General features: G+C 46.3%; 1 protein-coding gene across 1 annotated transcript in view; it reads right to left on the bottom strand.

Annotated features, from left to right (window-relative positions):
• Positions 1-19022, bottom strand: part of LOC141172333 (potassium voltage-gated channel subfamily A member 7-like) — a 47980-nt gene extending 28958 nt beyond the window's left edge. The window contains exon 1 of the mRNA XM_073656425.1: positions 17864-19022. Within this exon, the coding sequence (XP_073512526.1) occupies positions 17864-18451 (588 nt within the window). The 5' untranslated portion in view covers positions 18452-19022. The remainder of the gene's footprint in view (positions 1-17863) is intronic.
• Positions 19023-19998: the final 976 nt, after the last annotated feature.

Here is a 19998-nt window from a genome sequence, read left to right as displayed (position 1 = left end):
CACAACCGCAATTAACTCGCCGAAAAGGTGGCCACAGAGGGTCCAGGGGACTGCAGGTCGCCCGACAAGACCCGAGGCTACCGGATTGGGACACTGATTGCGAGGCGCAGGGCAGGAGGGCGAGAGCCAGCGCAGGAAGACGACTGAGGAAGGCACATGGAAAGGGGTCCTGTCAGGCACTCTTGAACTACCTGAGGGATTGCTGAACCCCTGCCTGGTGAATGCAGCACGACGTGGGAGGTTGTAGTCCGGAACCTGTAACCTGAGGAACTTAAGAACTGTGAGTAAACTCGAAAGACTGCACCCCACTGTCTCTGTGATTATTATCTGCGCCATCACCCCTGCACTACAACGCCCAGCATCACCTACAACATCTACACTGCCCTGGAGCTAAGCTCTACCTGTGGAGAGCCACACCAGCTTTGCCGCACTAACATCAGCTCCAGAGGACCTGCTCCGCAGCGGCGGCTCCTTTTAGCCGCATACCACAGGTGGCGTCACAAACTATATATATGAAAAAGTATAATCCCCTGTAAATATTCCCTTTTGATTGACCGCCCTGGGTCACGGACCGGGTCACCACCAATGTGACATCTCCCCTAGCAACAACCGGCCCGGCACCGAGTACCCCACGGCCCAGGGGACGCGTCATTTGCACAATGACTTGAAAATATAGTGGATGCACTTGCATGAGTTAATCCAGAAAGCAACAAAAGTTATTTATTATGTTCACCTCTTAAAATTTCTTATTATATGTTACTTCAGTGCAAATTCTCAAGCATTTAGGGTCTAACTTTGGGCACAAATTTCAATATAAGGTGTCCTAAAGTGGAGACACCTTGGGGTTCATGAGACTTGTTTCTTTCCGAGCTTCCATGCATTTGGCGACGGTCTGTGTTTACTGGAGTAAGAAATGTCTGCAGCAATTTACGCCACTTTTGAAGATTAAATTAAGATGAATTTGTAGGGCATCCTTCTGGCAGAGCTTTGCCTACTTTTTGAAAAGTTGGTAATACTGCAAAAAGTTGCAAAATTTTAAGCATTTTTGCACCAGAAAACTCTTGTAAACAGTTGGGTGCTGGCGTCACTGTCTCCACCTCCTGTCGAATTGAACATGTAGAGGAAGTCCGAGCAGCAGCTGATCTCTGACTTCCTTTTCATGTTCATTTTGTCCGCAGGCGGAGACAGTGATGCCAGTGCTGATTGGGTGCCTGTCTCCCGTGTCACAACAGCCGCACGGGAGCCCCAGGACCACGATTGTCGACACCGCTGGAACGGTGCCATCACAGGAGGTGAGTATATGCTTTTTTATTCTATTGGGGCTAAGTGTGGGGTATGACAAGGAGTTGTCCAAGTCGTGGATAACTTCTTTAACATGTATTTTCATTCCCAGGGTGCAATATTACTTTCAACACACCGTGATTAAAGACGTCAAGCACACCAGAAGCATAATGGAGGAACGGACTTTTATTATTCTGCTGTACTGTTTTTAATGGCATCCCAAAAAATATTGAAGATTCCACAAGATCTCTTTGTGGGTCGGATTTTCTTTCCTGGGATCCCTGACACAGCCTCTGTTAAGGATCATGAGGAAAATGAACTTATTATTCTGATCACAGTTTGATCAGAGTGTGGTCCGAGTATCATTAGTATTTTTCATACGTGAAAAAATTAAAAAACAAAACAAAGTTTCTCCATCTTCTCTGTTCTGACGGTCCGTGAAAGTTGGACCACACTCGGATGTCCCGCACACGGACCCATTGACTTACACTGACGATTTTGATCCAAGCCACCAGTCAAAAACGGACATGTCTCCACAATATTCCACGGACCGCTCGGTCCGCGAAAAATCACGGATATGTGAATGGCTCCATGGACTATCACTAGTGATGATGAGCGAGTATGTTCGTTTAACCCTTTTGGCGAGTATACTCGGGCGAGTACTGAGTATCTTCAGCGTAGTTGGTGATATGTTTGAATCACTCCCATGTGCATGATTTGCGACTGTTTGACAGCTTTAATACATGTGAGGAATGCTTGTTTCATATACATTCCTCACATGTAATAAAGCTGTCAAACAGTCTCAAATCATGCACATGGGAGTGATTCAAACATATCACCGAGTAAACTAAAGATACTCAGTACTCGCCCGAGTATACTCGCCAAAAGGGTTAACCGAACATACTCGCTCAACACTAAGGTCTATCACAGATACGAGTTCTATCCGTGAAAAGCAAGGATAGCAATCATACGTGAAAATAGGACGTCTAAATGAGCCCCTATTCTGTTGGGCCAATCTGCCTGTCCCTTTTTTATCGATTGTATTCTGTTTTTGGCTGATTTTATGGATGCTTCTCCAATTTGCCCCCCCCCCCCCCCCCCCATCACCCTGAGCCTTTATCTTGGAGATGATGGCTGCAGGAAGGGGCGTAATTATTTAATTACTTATGTCTTGTTCATAGGTGTCTATGACGCGCCCCCTGGGCCATATTCTTTAGGGGAATACCCGGAGACGGATCAGATGGGAGTTGTAGTCTTCCGAGTGGCTATGACCCGGTCCGTGCCCAGGGTGTCAAACTCAGTTGTATGTGGCAGTCCTACAGATGTTATTAAGTTCTTAATGTCGACTACGCCACCCGTTGTATTGCGGTCACTATGGCCGCCGCTGCAGCAGGGTCCGCTGAGGCTGATGGTGTTGGTGCAGCTTTTGATAGTATAACCCCCAACGGGTGGGGTATAGCCTCAGGGGGTCAGGTGCAGAGGATGGGGGTTGTGGTGGTGCAGCATGGATGTTAAATGAAGACAGAGTCGGGTTGTGCAGTTTAGGGTATTTACTCACTGCTGATGTTCCGGTCACTCCAGCTTCAAGTGACCACCCGAGCCGTGCTGCGTCCACCAGGTCCTGGATTCAGCAAACCCCCAAGCAAGTCCGGAGCGTGACCCTGAGCTCTCCTTCTGTCCTTTCCTCTGGCCGTCCCCACTAGTGATCCACCTAGGTCCAGCTCCCTCGGGCCTTCTGTTGGGACACCCTTGGCCTTGGGTTCCCTGACCCTCCACGTGGTATGCCTTCGGGGTGGATGTGGTGGGTGGCCGTGGCAGACGCTGCCCACGGCCTCCGGTCTCTGGCTAGGGTGTGCTTTTGCCCCCACCAGTTTGGGATCCGGTACCCTATTGCCGACTCCTCACCCGGTGATTGAATTTGGGTTCTCAGAGTCCTCTCTTTGTCTCCTCTGGGTCTTTCCTTCTCTGCTCCACTCTCTCTCTCTCTGGGGCTTCTCTGCTCCTTGCTCTGACAGACTGACTCCTCTGCAAAGACTGACTGACTGACTGACCCTGATCTATGATGGTGCCCACCTTATATACTCCCTCTATGTGTGAGCTCAGGCGACCAGCACCCAATGAGCTCCTATCTTTACCCAGGCTGCTCCCCCTATCTGCCCCTACACTACTTGGGATGTACCACCCCCCTCCCACTCCAGCCAGGAACAGACTCGGTCGTACCTGCACATTTCTAAGTGGGAGTACCGTCGGTCTGCTCCTCGGAAATGGGATGTGTGTAGTGCATGCAGCCTACCGAGCTCAGCTCCACACTCCATCCTTACCCGGGAGTGGAATATCACACCTCTGGGTTGAGGTGCAATACCCCTGTAGCAGCCGAATCCTCAGGGTGCTACATTCCCCCCTGGTAAATCACAGCACGTCCTCGGGCTGTAAGAACAAAACACCACAAAACATACAAATTTTTGCATAAACATATAAAACATATAAAACAACATATATTAGCAGCATCATAAAACTTTTCATATAAAACATTCTCGTCGCCTCTGGCTCCTCCTCCGGTCACTGTGCAACGTGTGACCGGGTAAAGTGCGACAGTCTTTTCTTGAAAAATGGTTTTCCTATAAAACCGGTAGGGGGCGCTTTAGGAAGCGCAACTATATACAAAAGGGGCAGTGGCCGCTCTCAGTCCTCGGCCAGGTATTAGGGAGGAATGACCGCTCTCAGTCCTCGGTCAGTGGGATTTAAGGGTTAAACGGGTAAACAGTTCACACTTGCTGGTCCCAACGGGGACTATATTAGCAACAACGGTTCACTGTGCCCCGACGGGCAACTATATACAGCTTCTACTCCGCTGTACTCAACGACGACGTCCTCCTGCTCTTTCTTTGTGATTCACTTTAGCTTCAGACCCGTCCGGGTCCTCTTGCTCTTCCTCCTCACACCGCAGCTCTTCCTCCGTCAGGCGATGCACATGGAGGGCGTAGGGTCCTTTGGCACACTTGTGCCGGGTGAAGGTGACCTCGTCCCCGATGTAAAGGTCAAGACCCCTGTGTCCCTCCGGTAGGTGGGACTCAACGTCTCTCCTGGTCACGAAGACGTCGCCTAGGGTGCGGTGGTCTCGGATGAAGCCCCACCCATGCTGCATGTTAAACTTTATCACAGTCCCGGTGGTGCGGGGACTATGCGCTGCACGGGGGTCTCTCCTGGCCCGGCTCTTCTGCTCCGCGCTCCTTATTTGAGCTTGCTGTTCCCGGACCCGCCTCTCTCTCCGCTCCCTCTCAAAGACCTCGAGCTGTTGGCGGCAGCACTCAGCACGCTCCGCTGCAGCTGCCCGAGTCTCCTGAGTGAACCCCATGAGGTCTTCTCCGGTGGGGTCCCACTCAAACTGGGTCTCTTCTAGCGGGGGCGAGATCCTCTTTACGGGCTTTGGAGCCGGGATCAGGGGTGCACACATGGCCCCAGCCTTCCTCTGCCGTTCCAGTTCATGATATTCCTGGGGCCAGATGAAAGGCTGCCCATCCGGGCACGTGTGTTGGGTAAACAGGTCCTCTCCCAGATGCGGCACTTTTGGTCTTATGGGCGCGGTGGTGTTAGCGCCCGGGTTGCCCGGGCCTTGCGGCCAGGCCTGGGGTATCTGGAAGATGAAGGGCACCGTAAGGACGGCGGCGCCCTGGGCTACTTGGCCCTGCGACCAGGCCGGGGGCTCCACGGAGGTAGGGGGCGCTGTTGGTATTGCGGCGCCCGGGGGTACTAGGCCTTGCGACCAGGCTGGTGGTACTTCCTGCTTGGTCACGCTCGGGGTCGAGGCGTGTGACGTCACAGGGGTCGCGGCTCCCGTTTGAGGCCTAGTCTGCGGCGGTGACGTTGCAGCGACGGGCACGGCAGGATAGACTTCGGGCTCTGCGACGGGGAGCTGGGGCAGGTACGCGGTTTCCCGGTTTGGGGTATAGACGTCCCCTTTACCTGCCTCCACTCGTTCGGCTCCCTTCTCGGCGCCGTCTCCGGCCTTCAGTCCTCCCGCGCCATCCTCAGAGGCGGTCTGTCTCCTCGTCTCGGGTGGCGTGCCCCGCTGACGGGTCTCGGTCTGCTGGGCCATCTCATGGCTCCACTCTGCCAACGTCTCTCGCTGCACCCGGGCCATCCTCCTTGCGAGGCCCTCCAGAGCGGTCTGCGCACACTCCCGGTCTCGGGGGAGCTGTGCTAGGACCTCCACTAGGCCTAGTGGGGTCGTTGTTTCCAGCAGGCTCCTGACCAACGGGTCGGTGCTGCTCTGCTCTCCTACAGTTGTCTCCAGCAGGCTCCTGGCCAGCGGGCCGGTGCTGCTCTGCTCTCCCTCCTCTGTTTCTAGCAGGCTCCTGGCCAACGGGCCGGTGCTGCTCTGCTTTCTCGCCATCTCCGGGTAAGCTCCTCCGATACTCTTCTCCAGGCTTCTTGCCTCCGGGTGCGCTCGCTCCAGACTGCTCCAAGCGACACCCATCTTTTCCCTCTTCTTCTCAGTCCTCCCACTTCGAGGGCGGTCCCGGGGCCACTTGGTGATTGTCAGCTCCAGGGGCAGTTCTTTCACGCTGACAGACACCTCTAGCATCACAGTCTCTGTTGGTGGGGGCGGTTTCCACTTTTGGCGCCATTTTCGGTCCTGGCCCACGATGGGAGGCGGCCTCTTGCCATCCTCTGGCACGCCCATAATGGCGTCCGCTCTGACAAGGCGGGAAACCTTTGGAAATGGCGGGAATCGTCTCCCAGTGGCGGGAAACTCTGCAGATGGCGGGAAAAAGCTGTTAATGGCGGACAACCGGCGGGAATCGACCTGTGATGGAGTCCGATGGCGGGGACCCTCCGGAACCGGCAGGAGACTTCTTTTTGAGGTAAACTTGTTCTTTTCTTCAGGCACGCAGTACCCGGTTGTTGCGGGCACGTAATCCTGCCGACTACGCCAAAGTTGACGCGCCCCCTGGGCCATATTCTTTAGGGGAATACCCGGAGCCGGATCAGATGGGAGTTGTAGTCTTCCGAGTGGCTATGACCCGGTCCGTGCCCAGGGTGTCAAACTCAGTTGTATGTGGCAGTCCTACAGATGTTATTAAGTTCTTAATGTCGACTACGCCACCCGTTGTATTGCGGTCACGATGGCCGCCGCTGCAGCAGGGTCCGCTGAGGCTGATGGTGTTGGTGCAGCTTTTGATAGTATAACCCCCAACGGGTGGGGTATAGCCTCAGGGGGTCAGGTGCAGAGGATGGGGGTTGTGGTGGTGCAGCATGGATGTTAAATGAAGACAGAGTCGGGTTGTGCAGTTTAGGGTATTTACTCACTGCTGATGTTCCGGTCACTCCAGCTTCAAGTGACCACCCGAGCCGTGCTGCGTCCACCAGGTCCTGGATTCAGCAAACCCCCAAGCAAGTCCGGAGCGTGACCCTGAGCTCTCCTTCTGTCCTTTCCTCTGGCCGTCCCCACTAGTGATCCACCTAGGTCCAGCTCCCTCGGGCCTTCTGTTGGGACACCCTTGGCCTTGGGTTCCCTGACCCTCCACGTGGTATGCCTTCGGGGTGGATGTGGTGGGTGGCCGTGGCAGACGCTGCCCACGGCCTCCGGTCTCTGGCTAGGGTGTGCTTTTGCCCCCACCAGTTTGGGATCCGGTACCCTATTGCCGACTCCTCACCCGGTGATTGAATTTGGGTTCTCAGAGTCCTCTCTTTGTCTCCTCTGGGTCTTTCCTTCTCTGCTCCACTCTCTCTCTCTCTGGGGCTTCTCTGCTCCTTGCTCTGACAGACTGACTCCTCTGCAAAGACTGACTGACTGACTGACCCTGATCTATGATGGTGCCCACCTTATATACTCCCTCTATGTGTGAGCTCAGGCGACCAGCACCCAATGAGCTCCTATCTTTACCCAGGCTGCTCCCCCTATCTGCCCCTACACTACTTGGGATGTACCACCCCCCTCCCACTCCAGCCAGGAACAGACTCGGTCGTACCTGCACATTTCTAAGTGGGAGTACCGTCGGTCTGCTCCTCGGAAATGGGATGTGTGTAGTGCATGCAGCCTACCGAGCTCAGTTCCACACTCCATCCTTACCCGGGAGTGGAATATCACACCTCTGGGTTGAGGTGCAATACCCCTGTAGCAGCCGAATCCTCAGGGTGCTACATCTATACAGATCAGACGAGTAAACAAGACCTTTCCCCCATGTTGCTATCACCTCCCCAAGACGAATACTGGATTCTAGCAGAGTATAAATAAGAAGTGTGAGTACATCTAGTGCTCTGTTACTGGAGCTATATTTACATATTCCCGGAGAACCCCCTTATTATCAGGTTACACGTATCCAGTATAATTCCTGATGTGGTAATTACGGTGTCATCTATCCCTTTGATCCTCGTTCCATTTAGCACCACAACCACAGGATGTGGTAATGTCCAATGCCCAAGTATCTGTATATATATATATATATATATATATATATATATATATATATATATATATATATATATAATACATATTGGACAGATCTCTTTGAAATGCTTAGTGTAAGTGTAATTCACACTTGCCTTATTGTAATATATCTTCCTTAATTAAAGATTAATTAAACATTTTTTTTTCCAATTATCCTCCTGGCATTGGAAAATTGTGAAATTTTGTAATATACTTCATTACCTTAGTTTGATTCCTTCTCTTTGAAACACTGTGCTGCAGCACTGTTTCAATACCTAGTTTATGCTTCTTTAGAAGCTGTTTTCAACTGCTGCTATACTATATTCAAGCAGTCCTTGTACAGGGCTTAACCTATCTTTGTTCCCAACCCCAGTACTCAAACTGGAAAATTCCCTACACCGACTACTTTTTCATTGATTGTAGCAGTTAAACACAGCTTCTAAAGGAGCATGAACTAGGCACTGAAACAGCACTGCGGCATTGTATTTGCGAGAGAAGCAAGCAAAATAAGGTAATGAAGAATGCTATAAAAATTCAGAACTTTGCAATGCTTGGAGGATGATTTCATTAAAAAAGGTAGTTACTTTTTAAGTGTGTATAAATATAGTATGTTCTAGCTCTAAACAAGGAAAACCAATCAACAGTTACACGAGACATAGATAACTGATTATTTCCGAGGCTGGCATTTGGACTATAAATACCAGCATACACAATGCCCGGCCAATAAGCAATGTGTTACCACCCTCTGGACTACAGATCAGGAATAAGTGGATTGGAGCTATAATTCTATTGTCACAGCACTGTTGCAGGAAATCCCAGAGCTAGGGACTCCTTCCCTATCCGTAAGGCTAGGGGCGCCCTAGCTATCCCTGTTCCCTGGATTACTTCTGATGGCGAAGATGCCAGGCCCACGTGCCTTGCTGAGCTTCTGGATCAGCCCTTATGTGTCCCCTCTATCACCCAGTGAAGTGAGGAGTTATAGTGTATAAGAATACACAAACCAGACTAACAAGGGAAGTCATACAGGAATAAATGAAGTGCCAATCACACAAATATGCACTCACAAACAGAGTGGAACACTGAGAATTATAGGAAGGAAAACCCAAATAGGAGAGGATGAGAATATGCACACAGGCAAATCATCAAACAGTCTTTAGAACAACACTCCAAGTTCCTCCTCAAAAAAAACAACACCAGAATCAGGCAGTATGAAACTAACACTGGCAATCCCAGATTGCCAGAGGCGAGTATTTATAGCAGAGGGGAGTGGCCAACACTGAACAGCTGAGACCATCAAAGCAGGAAAGCTCCAGGAGCTCTCAGCTGAACAGAATAACCCCTGCACTGCTAGCAGAAACCTGCACTGTTTTGTATGATGGTGAAGTTCTTCTAGTCAGTGCAGGAGTCCGTAAAATCAGACATCACGGTTTTGTGGCCCCTCTCTGTCGCGGTAAAACTGTTACAGCTGTGTTCTCATGGAGCAGATTGTAGAAATTTCTGAACCTGAAAATCCATTCCATGTGCTTGTTTGTCATGCATGCTGATGGATTTTTAGATACCCTATTCAGTTGTATTGAACAGCTACAGAAATGTAGACTAATTTTTACACCTGTATTGCACCCACATGTCCTGGACAGCTTTGATGATGTCAATTCAGTTCTATAGGCGCATGGTCAGGCCAGTACTTGCAACCTCATGGGGGGGCATACATACACCAATATTACTCTTCTGTGAAACTGACCTCAGGTACCTAAATCTTCCACAAATGAACTTACTCCCCTAAGGATCCATGGATGTCAAACTGAGTGCATTGTAAAATAAATATTAATTTCAAGGAAGGACTGGTCAACCACATTGCCAGTAAGTTTGGCGAGCAGGGCAATAATGGGTGCCAAAGGTTTAAGAGACAATAGCTCTATTTGGAGGTGACTTTGCCACTAGAGTCTATTCTTATGGGATGATTAACTAATAACCTATTACATCATAATTTATATTCCCTAAGTGTGCACTGATAACAATAAAGGTTAGAGAGGTTATCCAAGACTATATTATTTTTTTACTATGAGCCAAAAAAAACTAACAGGCAGGTAGATGCTAACTACCTGATGTTCTCACTGGCTCGGAATGGTCACCAGCGATCCAGCTTCTCCATGAAAACAGATCAGCTTTCCCTCTTCCAGACTGCTCTGTCGATAGGGTGTGATTGCTGACGTCATGCTAATTGACAGCCAGCTCCCTGCAGATAGGCAGCGGGGAGCCTAATGTCAGTTAGCATGACATAGGCAGTCACGCCCCGTCAACAGAGCAGAGCAGAAGAGAAGCCACTGTTCTGTTGTCGTGACGTCAGCACAAGCCGCAGAATCACCGGCAGGATCGATCTGTGACCACTCTGTACCACGAGAGATCTGTTAGTTCTTAGACCCATAGTAAAAGAATAATATAGTCCTGGATTATTTCTTTAACATTGTGATATTAAAGAATTACTCAATTTTCATTTTTTTATAATTTTGTCGAACATGGAAAGTTCTGAAACTTTGCAAATCACTTTATTAGATTTGTGTCCTTTCCTGTAAAAAAATGCATATCCGTGTCTTCCACACCCCTTCTTTTCCCCAGTCTATTTGCAATCAGCTGCATTGAAATCAGATTGTACTCATTTGGAGTACAGATGATGGCAGTGATGGGTCATCTCCTGTCTAATCAGATTGTACTCATTTGGAGTACAGATGATGGCAGTGATGGGTCAGCTCATGTCTATTCTGATTGTACTCATTTGGAGTACAGATGATGGCAGTGATGGGTCAGCTCCTGTCTAATCTGATTGTACTCATTTGGAGTACAGATGATGGCAGTGATGGGTCAGCTCATATCTAATCTGATTGTACTCATTTGGAGTACAGATGATGGCAGTTATGGGTCATCTCCTGTCTAATCTGATTGTACTCATTTGGAGTGCAGATGATGGTAGTGATGGGTCATCTGCTGTCTAATCAGATTGTACTCATTTGGAGTACAGATGATGGCAGTGATGGGTCATCTCCTGTCTAATCTGATTGTACTCATTTGGAGTGCAGATGATGGTAGTGATGGGTCATCTGCTGTCTAATCAGATTGTACTCATTTGGAGTACAGATGATGGCAGTGATGGGTCAGCTCCTGTCTCCTCCTCTGAGTGTTCTGCTTATCAGAACAATCTCCTGCAGAAGCTTCTCCCCATAATCAGACACAGGTGCTGAGCTGACTGATCACTGCCATCATCTGTACTCCAAAAGATTAAGTTTTGATATTAGTGCAGCTGAAGGCAGGGAAATGGATTGGGAAACAATAGGGGTTTGGAAGCCACTTATATGCAATTTTCTATACAGGAAAGAAGACAAATTCCCTAATAAAGTGATTTGCATCGTTTCAGAGCTTTCCATACTGGACAAAATTATAATAAAAAATATGAAAGTTTAGTTACCCTTTAAGTGGACGTGTACATGTTCTGTATAAAAGGGAAGTGGACCATCAGAGTAATAATTTGGAGGGCCCAAGAACTCCTAGTCTGCCTAGATATGCAGTAGTATAATAATAATAATGATAATATTATAGTATATAGTAGTAAGTATAGTAGTACGGTATATATACAAGTTGCACATCATCCAGTTGGTTTGGGAATACAGAAGAACAAATTTGAGAACTGCCAGAGGAGGTGAAAATTTAATAATTGTCCAAATCAGGTTGATTGTTCCATAATTTTCATTTTTTTTTACACATGTGATAAAAAATCTCCAAAAAATGACAGTAAAGTTAAGGGATGTCCAGGTTTGGATAATTTCCTATTGTTGGAAGGTTCCCCGGGGACAGGCTGACCACAAGGTGTCCCAGCAATCAACAGAGGGACTTAACAGCAAGTGTTTAATTATCCTGCAGCGCCTCCGCAGTGGAAATGAAGTATTACATTATGCAAATTAAAATCAATATACTGTTTATGAAATGCATATACTAGGAGAGGACACAGACGGAAGAGGGCCCCTGTGCAAGAACAATATATGGGCCCTTTGCAGTCCAATATCTCATAATAATGCACAATTCCACCTGCTTTGAAGGTGATCGTGGCCCCCTTACCTCTTGGGCCCCGGTGTCCTAATAAATTTAGCGCATCTTGCTTCATACCAGATTTAGACTTGACTTATAAAACTCCAGTCTAAGTACGTCTTTCCCACAGACGTTATGAAAGGACAGACGGGACCTTTTGCAGCATAGGCCTCATTGCCAGGCATTCATGAAATTATCAGTATGTATTTAGCAAGCTGTCTGCTAAAATAATCACTGATCTTCTGTCATTGAAGCTGCACTGACTACAGACAACGGAACACATCAATAAGCATCTATGTGTAGCAACAGATGTGCGGGAGATGGAGGACACGAATTGTGATCTTCCTAGCCAATCATACTTGGAAATGTTCCTAATCTTTAAGCCTTATTCACACATTGCAGAATAGGTCAGTGTTTTGCAGTGGTATTTGGGAGCCAAACCCAGTGCACAGGCCAATATAATAAAAAGACTTAGACTTAGTGTGACACAGGTACTTTAGATGCAGTGACACAGAAACACAGAGCAGCCAGTACAGGGTTAATAAACAGGGGGGATTTATTGTAACAGGGTCAATCTCCACGCAGGGAGTAACAGGGGAAATAAGGGGACAACAAGGGGAGTAGTAGGTAACAGGCTATAATCGACAATCCACAGTTTGGCTGGATGTAGCAGAGTCGAAACAGTTGTAATCGGCAGTTTAACACTTAGCTGACTCTTGTTCCCCACAAGGTAGTTGCCAGCTGATGCCGGTGTTGTTTTCTTCTGGCTTCACCGCCTAAACAATGCTCCGTCTTCTGGTGGCAGTGGGCGGTCTCCGGTTTGACCCTCTGAGCGCCTAGTCCATAACACTGCACCTCACTTGCTCGGCTCCACGGACCCTGTGTCTCTTCTCCCTCTAGTCGGGCTTGACCCCAACTGTCAACTCTCTCCTTTCCCACGCAAACCTTCTTTTTCTCCCTCTTCCTAGACATGCCCCCAGCTCCCCGGTCACCTGACCCCTGAGCTCTGGCCCTGGACATGCCCCCAGCTTCCCGATCACCTGACTCCTGTATTCGCAGTCTGTCTTCCCCCTGCAACCAGAGGCACGGCCCCGGCAGTTCCGGATCCCTTGTACTGAAAGTACTTACACCCCAGTCTTCCCCCTTACAATAGTTCCGCTTTTTTCAACTTCTGACTTTAGCTTCAAAACACCTTTACAAAATAACAACCAAATCTGCAATGTGTTCGATACTGGGGTTGGCACATGAACATTAATCATCTACTGGAGTGGGGGTACACCTATCACGGGAATGAGGGTCCCATTTTCCGAGTTGAAATGAAGCAGTTGACACGGATGCGCACTAACTTTCCATTCAAAGCCTATGGGACTGATAGCAATAAATGTGTACATCCCTCAGCTATCTACAGTTGTGCTCAAAAGTTTACATACCCCGGCAGAATTTTTCCTTTCTTGGCATTGTTTCAGAGAATATGAATGATAACAATAAAACTTTTTCTCCACTCATGGTTATTGGTTGGGTGAAGCCATTTATTTTCAAACTACTGTGTTTTCTCTTTTTAAATCTTAAAGGGCTTGTCCACTACTTTTACACTGATGACCTATCCGAAGGATACGGCAGCAATGTATGATCGGCCAGGGTCCTGCACGCGGCACCCCCGCCGATAAGCAGTTATCTGTGCCGGCGTCAGCTGTCGGCCGGAAGGGCTCACCTGCGGGGCTCCGCCATCAAGTTGTAGTGGTCGTCGCGGTGTACTGCAGATCTGCCTCCCATTCAATTGAATAGGAGGCAGATGTGTAGTACACCACGGTGGCCACTACCACTTGACGGCGGAGCCCCGCAGACGAGCACTTCCAGCCAACGGCCGCCGCCGCCGGCACCGATTACAGCTAATCGGCGGGGCTGTCGCGTGCATGACCCCGGCCGATCATACATTGATGCCCTATCCTACGGATAAACTACAGTAGGAACAGGACCACTGCATGATAAGAGGAGATCACAATGGTCACTCGAGGAGGTCCCGGAATATGAGAAAGAAGTCACTAGATAAAGTTCCATTGGTCACTGGAGGAAGTCTCAGTGGAAGAGTATGAGAAAGAAGTCACTCGAGGAGGTCCTATGGGTCACTGGAGGATGTTTTAGTGGAAGAGTATGAGAAGAAGGTAACTGGATGAGTTCCCAGTGGTAACAGAAGGAAGTCTCAGTGAAAGAGTATGAGAATGAGGTCACTGGAGGAGGTCTTAGTGGTCACTGGGGGGAGTCTCAGTGGAAGAGTATGAGAAGGAGGTAACTGGAGGAAGTCCTAGTGGTCACTAAAGGAAGTCCCAGTAGAAGTGTATGAGAAGAAGGTAACTGGATGAGGTCCCAGTGGTAACTGGAGGAATTTCCAGTGGAAAAGTATGAGAAGGAGGTAACTAGATGAGGTTCCAGTAGTCACTGGATAAAGTCCCAGTTGAAGAGTATGAGAAGGAGGTTACTGGAGGAGGTCTTAGTGGTCACTGGAGGAAGTCTCAGTGGAAGAATATGAGAAGAAGGTAACTGGATGAGGTCCCAGTAGTCACTGGATAAAGTCCCAGTGGAAGAGTATGAGAAGGAAATCACTGGAGGAGGTCCTAGTGGTCACTGGAGAAAGTCTCAATGGAAGAGTATGAGAAGGAGGTCACTGGAGGAAGTCTCAGTGGAAGAGAAAGATAAGGAGGTCACTGTAGGCGGTCCTAGTGGTCACTGGAGGGAGTCTCAGTGGAAGAGTATGAGGAGGAAGTTACTGGATGAGGTCTTAGTGGTCACTGGAGGAAGTCTCAGTGGAAGAGTAAGATAAGGAGGTCATTTTAGGAGGTCCTAGTGGTCACTGGAGGAAGTTTCAGTGGAAGAGTATGAGGAGGATGTTACTGGAGGAGGTTCTATTGGTCACTGGGGAAATCATACAGTTATCACTGATTCTATCAGCTATAAATATTGTTTGCAGGCCAACCCTTTTTTTTGCAAAAATGAGCAAAAAAAGTGTAAAACTGCAACATTTTTAATGGCGTGTTTTTTTTTAATTAAATGTGTTTTAGACCCCGCATTTTTAGTTTTCTTTACCTGGGACTGAAAAATGACAATACTTTTATCATGTATAGTCCTCCTACCTGGTGCCCTCTCTTTAGCTCCCGTTGCCTCCTCCACGTGTCGTTCTGTTACTTGTGCTTTCAAGATGGCTGCTGCAATGGCATGGGAAGTGCGCTGGTAAGTCTAAACCGTGTGGCTCTTGCTTTACTTGTGACATGGGATTGGAAAGTCAGGTGAGACATTGTTTAGACTTACCACTGCACTTCTAATGCCACTGTGATGGTCATCTTGGAAGCTGGAGGAACAGAGGGTTTGTGCAAATTGAGCAAAATGGCAGCTGGATTGTAGAGGGCCGTAAATAAAAAAAATACTCACCTCACTGCTCACCTGTCTTATGGCTGCAGCCCCCTGTCTGTTCCTTCGTTCATCTGGTCCTGCATGCCTTCTCTTCAGCTCTTCCATGATCTTCCTCAGCATTAAGGCTTCCAGCACCAGGTAAACCTCAGATGTCAAGCAATGATGTCGCGCGTCACCCAAGAAGCCTACTAGACTTTGGACAATGCACCTCATATCTCACGTGTGTCATGACTTCTGAGGGCTATTTGACGCTGGAAGCCCAGGCACGAGTGAAGATGATGGAAGAGTTGAAGAGGACAAGCAGTAGATCAGATGGGGGTATTTATTATACTCTGAGAAGACCCCTAAGAATAATTTCCATCATTGGTGACATCTTTTTATGTGTAATACCCTAAGGGTATGTTCACGCTGCATCTTTTTCAGGTGGTTTTTGAGCAGCTCCACTCATAAAAATGTTGGAAAAAGCGCTCAGAAAAGGCTCAAAACAATCATCCTATTTGCTTCAATGGAAAAAAATACTTTCTGTTCCTACGTTCAGGATTTTGAGCATCTTTTAACTGCTTCAGGTTTCAAAGAAGCCAGGCGTTTCTTAGAAGCTTTTCAGGAAATGACCAAACAAACTCTAAAAAAAAACCGCTCAGGGTTACCAAGCGCTGAGAAAACGCCAGAGACAATCGATTCCCAAAGTGTCTTCTGCTTGAAAAACGGAGCGCAGTGTGAACACACCCTAACAGTGAAAAATTTTGGAAAGTCCACTAAGATGGGGCAAATATTTATAGATCTTTAATGTTCTTGGGCAAATTGTAACTTCAAGCAAATTATCAAGGAAGCCGAAATCCTAATAATATGGTCGTATGAATATATCCTAATAAGATGCAAAATTAGGGGGCATTTTTATAGAAAGATTTTTAATGTTATAATTTATATGTATTGTTGGTGCAAAAATAAAAAATAAAAACATATGACTGATATCCAAAGCTATAGAATAAGGAGGTTTGCAGAGTCTTCCATAATGGCCAATGTAGATGGACAATGGGTTAAGGCAGGTGTCTGGCAATTTATCTTCCTCAACATAAAATGAAAAAAACGTTAATCAGAAAATGGGAAAATAATTCATTTTTTCATCTGTTGCCAGCTTTACTTGCCTGGAATCTCACCTTTAATCCAAAGAAAATGAGAAGGCCACATGGAAATTTCCACTAAAATTAATCACGCGGATTATTGGAGTGAACTTTTCGTTATCAATTGCATCAGCAAAAACTTAAGACAGGGGTTGCCAATTTGCTACGCAGTCTTAGGCTATATTCACACATAGCATTTTTTTCTGTAGCCAAAACCCGCTTTCTTGGCAGTAAAAAGCTGCATTCAAAAAGCAGGTTTTGCCACATTTTTGCTACATTTTTTGCAGCGTTTTATTGACGCTTTATTTGGTGTGGATTACATGTGTGTTTTGTCCACAGTATGTCTTTAATAAAGTCAGTTTTATTCATCAAAAATGCAGAAAAAATACTGTTTGCTGATTTTTTTTGCAGCGTTTTTGCACTTTCTCATTGCTTTCTATGGGTGAAAAAATGCTGCAAAAACGCTGAAAGAATTAACACGCTGCCAAAACACTGCAGTTTTCCAATTCACACAGGAAAAAAAAATAAGCTTGTGCATGAGATTTCTGAAATCTGCTTTTGCTGGTACTGTAAAAAGCAGCTTTTTAGTTGCATAAAAAATTGCTGCATGTGAACATACCCATAAATATATGGCTAGAGTCACAAAAACTTTTTTATGCAGTTTTCAGTACCTAAAGACAGACATAGATAGAAAATGAAGAAAATGCAAAAAAAAAAAAATATGTTTTTTTTCGTTTTTTTTCCTCTATCCACGTTTGGATTTGGCTAAAAAAAAGCACATAAAAATGCAACAAAACGGACTCGAAAATTGCATTTGTGAATTCAGCTTAAAGTAATGATTATTGGCAATATTTTTTATTCACAACTAGCATTTCTAGGTGGAGGATCATCTGATCAGACAAGGGCGAAGGAGGAGTAGAAACCATCGTAATAATGCCCTGCTGCAGAACATATTTTGTCACAAGGCTGTTAATAAAAATGTGATCACTAGTAAATAAATTCGGAATCAGGGAACTGCACCCAGTTAAGAAAACTTTATAACTGGACAGAGAAAATGTTTTATTTAAGCCCCTGATACTGATATTTTAGAGCTCTCTTTTCATTTGAACCCTTGACATTTTGGTTTGTGGTTAACAAAGTGACAAACCACAAGCTTTAGTTATCGTTTCTCCTTGAAGTGACCATAAAAGACGCCCTGGATCAACGATGTAAACAAATGTCAAGACTCAATGACTTGAATATATTGTAGCAATTTTTGCATTATAATAATACTATCAACCCAAATCTTTTAGACTTACACCAAGGATGGATAGTTAATGTGAAAAGAACATGTGGACCTTTTTATAAACTCATGTCCTGCTTTCAGAAATACTATTGCATTATGGAGAACTGCAAAAAGCTCAAGGTGTCCTGCGTCGCCAGCTTTTTCCGGACATTCGGAGAACATTCCCAAGGAAATGAGAAACGTCATTTTTCAAAATTTTTAGCTTAGATGCACTAGCACAAAAACAATTCAATTATTGTGAATTAGTTTAGATACAGCTCTTACCGGTAAGGACAGATCCCTTTCATCTCGGAATTCAGGTAGAGTTTCTAAGCAGAAGATGACTATGGAAATCAGGATAACCATGACGGAGATAATGGCAATGATACGAGCAGCAGACGAACTGTCTGGATGTTCAAATAAGAGCCAAACTTGCTTCATAAATTCACATTCAGGAAGAATTCTCTCCTCCTCTTTTTGAAAGCCTTCGTCTTCCCTAAATTTCCCAATCACTTCATCCCCAAGTTGGTAAAAAATCAACTCTTCCAAGAAGACATCTAGGGGTATATTAGTAGGCCGTCGTAGACGACCACCAGATTGGTAAAAGTATAGTATCGAGTCAAAACATGGCCGATTCCGGTCAAAAAAATACTCGTTCCTCAATGGATCAAAGAATCGCATTCGTCTCCTTGGATCTCCCAACAAGGTGTCAGGAAACCGACTCAGTGTCCTCACCTGAGTCTCAAACCTCAACCCAGACACATTGATAACCACTCGTTCACAACAGTCTTTCAGGCGGCAAACTTCATACTTCTTCTCATCGGAGACCACCATGAGGGTCGAGTTCCCAATCACTTCGTCTCCGTTCTCCATGACTGAGAGCCTATAAGTGTCCTCAAGGTAATCCCAGTAAAATTGTCATATCCATAGCCTTTTTTTTTCAGTTTTTTATTTACTTGTTCTTTTTTTCTTTATAGAGTTCACATTTTCTTTTCCTTTTTTCACATGGTATTTCCTTTCAAAAACTTCCGAGTTTTGAGGGATACGTTTTACGTAGTGTGTCCGTTTGACTCAATGTTCGTGTAACGTTCCTGAAATCCCAAAGGTCTTTCATAAACTTTACTTCCAGTGGAGTTTTCGTCCATTAATTGAGGAGACGCACCAGCCTTCCCTCACAAGCCTGGTCTCTCTGTTTTGTGATCCTGCCTGCCTGGCTCAGAGGATTAACATTATGTCATATTTGCTTTTGCTGCCCATATACTTCTTTCCAGACCTTCATACCAATAGCTGCACTTCGCTCTGTGCTGTAAACAGATTCTCAGAGCTTTAGGTATCGGGTTCTCTCGACTGCATAAGCAAAGAGTTCCATGCAAAATAAAAATACACATCTGCAGCTCCTCCCTCCAAACTCCCCTTCCCCTGCTAATGTCCGGGAACCCACTGAAGGCTGTAGGTCAGCCCAGCCTCAAGTCCACTACCATATCGTCTCTAAAAATAAGACCTTGTGAACTAATCTCCTTAGAACTGCCAACTAAATTGTATCAATATTTTTTAATAGATGAAAAGTTTTGCATTTTGTAACCAACTTAACTCACAACAACAGAATTTGGAATCTACAATTATCTCCGAGCAAAGATCGAAATCGAAAATGTACCTACTGCAACCACCTGTGAACGTTCTTCACAGAATTGACCTTTTTTATACTTACTGATTAGTGATGAGCGAGTATATTTTGTTAACCCTTTCGCCGAGTATGCTCGGGCCGAGCTCCGAGTATTTACTGCTGCTCGGTGATATGGTTGAATCGCTCCCGTGTGCATGATTTGCGACTGTTTGACAGCTTTATTACATGGGAGGATTGTCTATTTCTTACACATTCCTCACATGTAATAAAGCTGTCAAACAGTCACAAATCATGCACACGGGAGTGATTCAAACATATCACGGAGCAGCTGTAACTACTCGGTGCTCGCCCGAGCATGCTCGGCGAAAGGGTTAACAAAACATACTCGCTCATGACTATTACTGATGTTAAATCCTCATCTTCGCTAATATAAAAAAAATACATGATAAGGGAATGGAGATAGAGCTCTTTATTCTTCCTTTTTTTTGAGAGGAGCGAATATATTCGAGTGGAATTGAATTCTACTGGAATTGTACAAAAATCCACATTCTCCCCAAAATGCAGATTCTTTTGTAATTCGCTTTTGCACGGATTCAGCATGGTGTCAAAAAAATAAACAAAAAATTCTTATATTCACCTTATCGCTCGCCTTTCCGGCCCCTCTACTCCTCACCGCCACAAGCGCTGAAATCCCCGGGGAAGTTTCTGCACATGCACGCGCAAGGTCATGGTACATGTTGTGACTTTCTGCAGAACACTCCTGGGCATCAGAAAAGTCAGAGTGTGAGAGGTGAAT

This window comes from Phyllobates terribilis, unplaced genomic scaffold, assembly GCF_046119375.1.
Source record: "Phyllobates terribilis strain yellow unplaced genomic scaffold, ASM4611937v1 Scaffold_12__6_contigs__length_324123572, whole genome shotgun sequence".
NCBI lineage: Eukaryota > Metazoa > Chordata > Amphibia > Anura > Dendrobatidae > Phyllobates > Phyllobates terribilis.
Note: the sequence above shows the minus strand (reverse complement) of the source record. Positions and strands in the feature narration are given on the sequence as shown.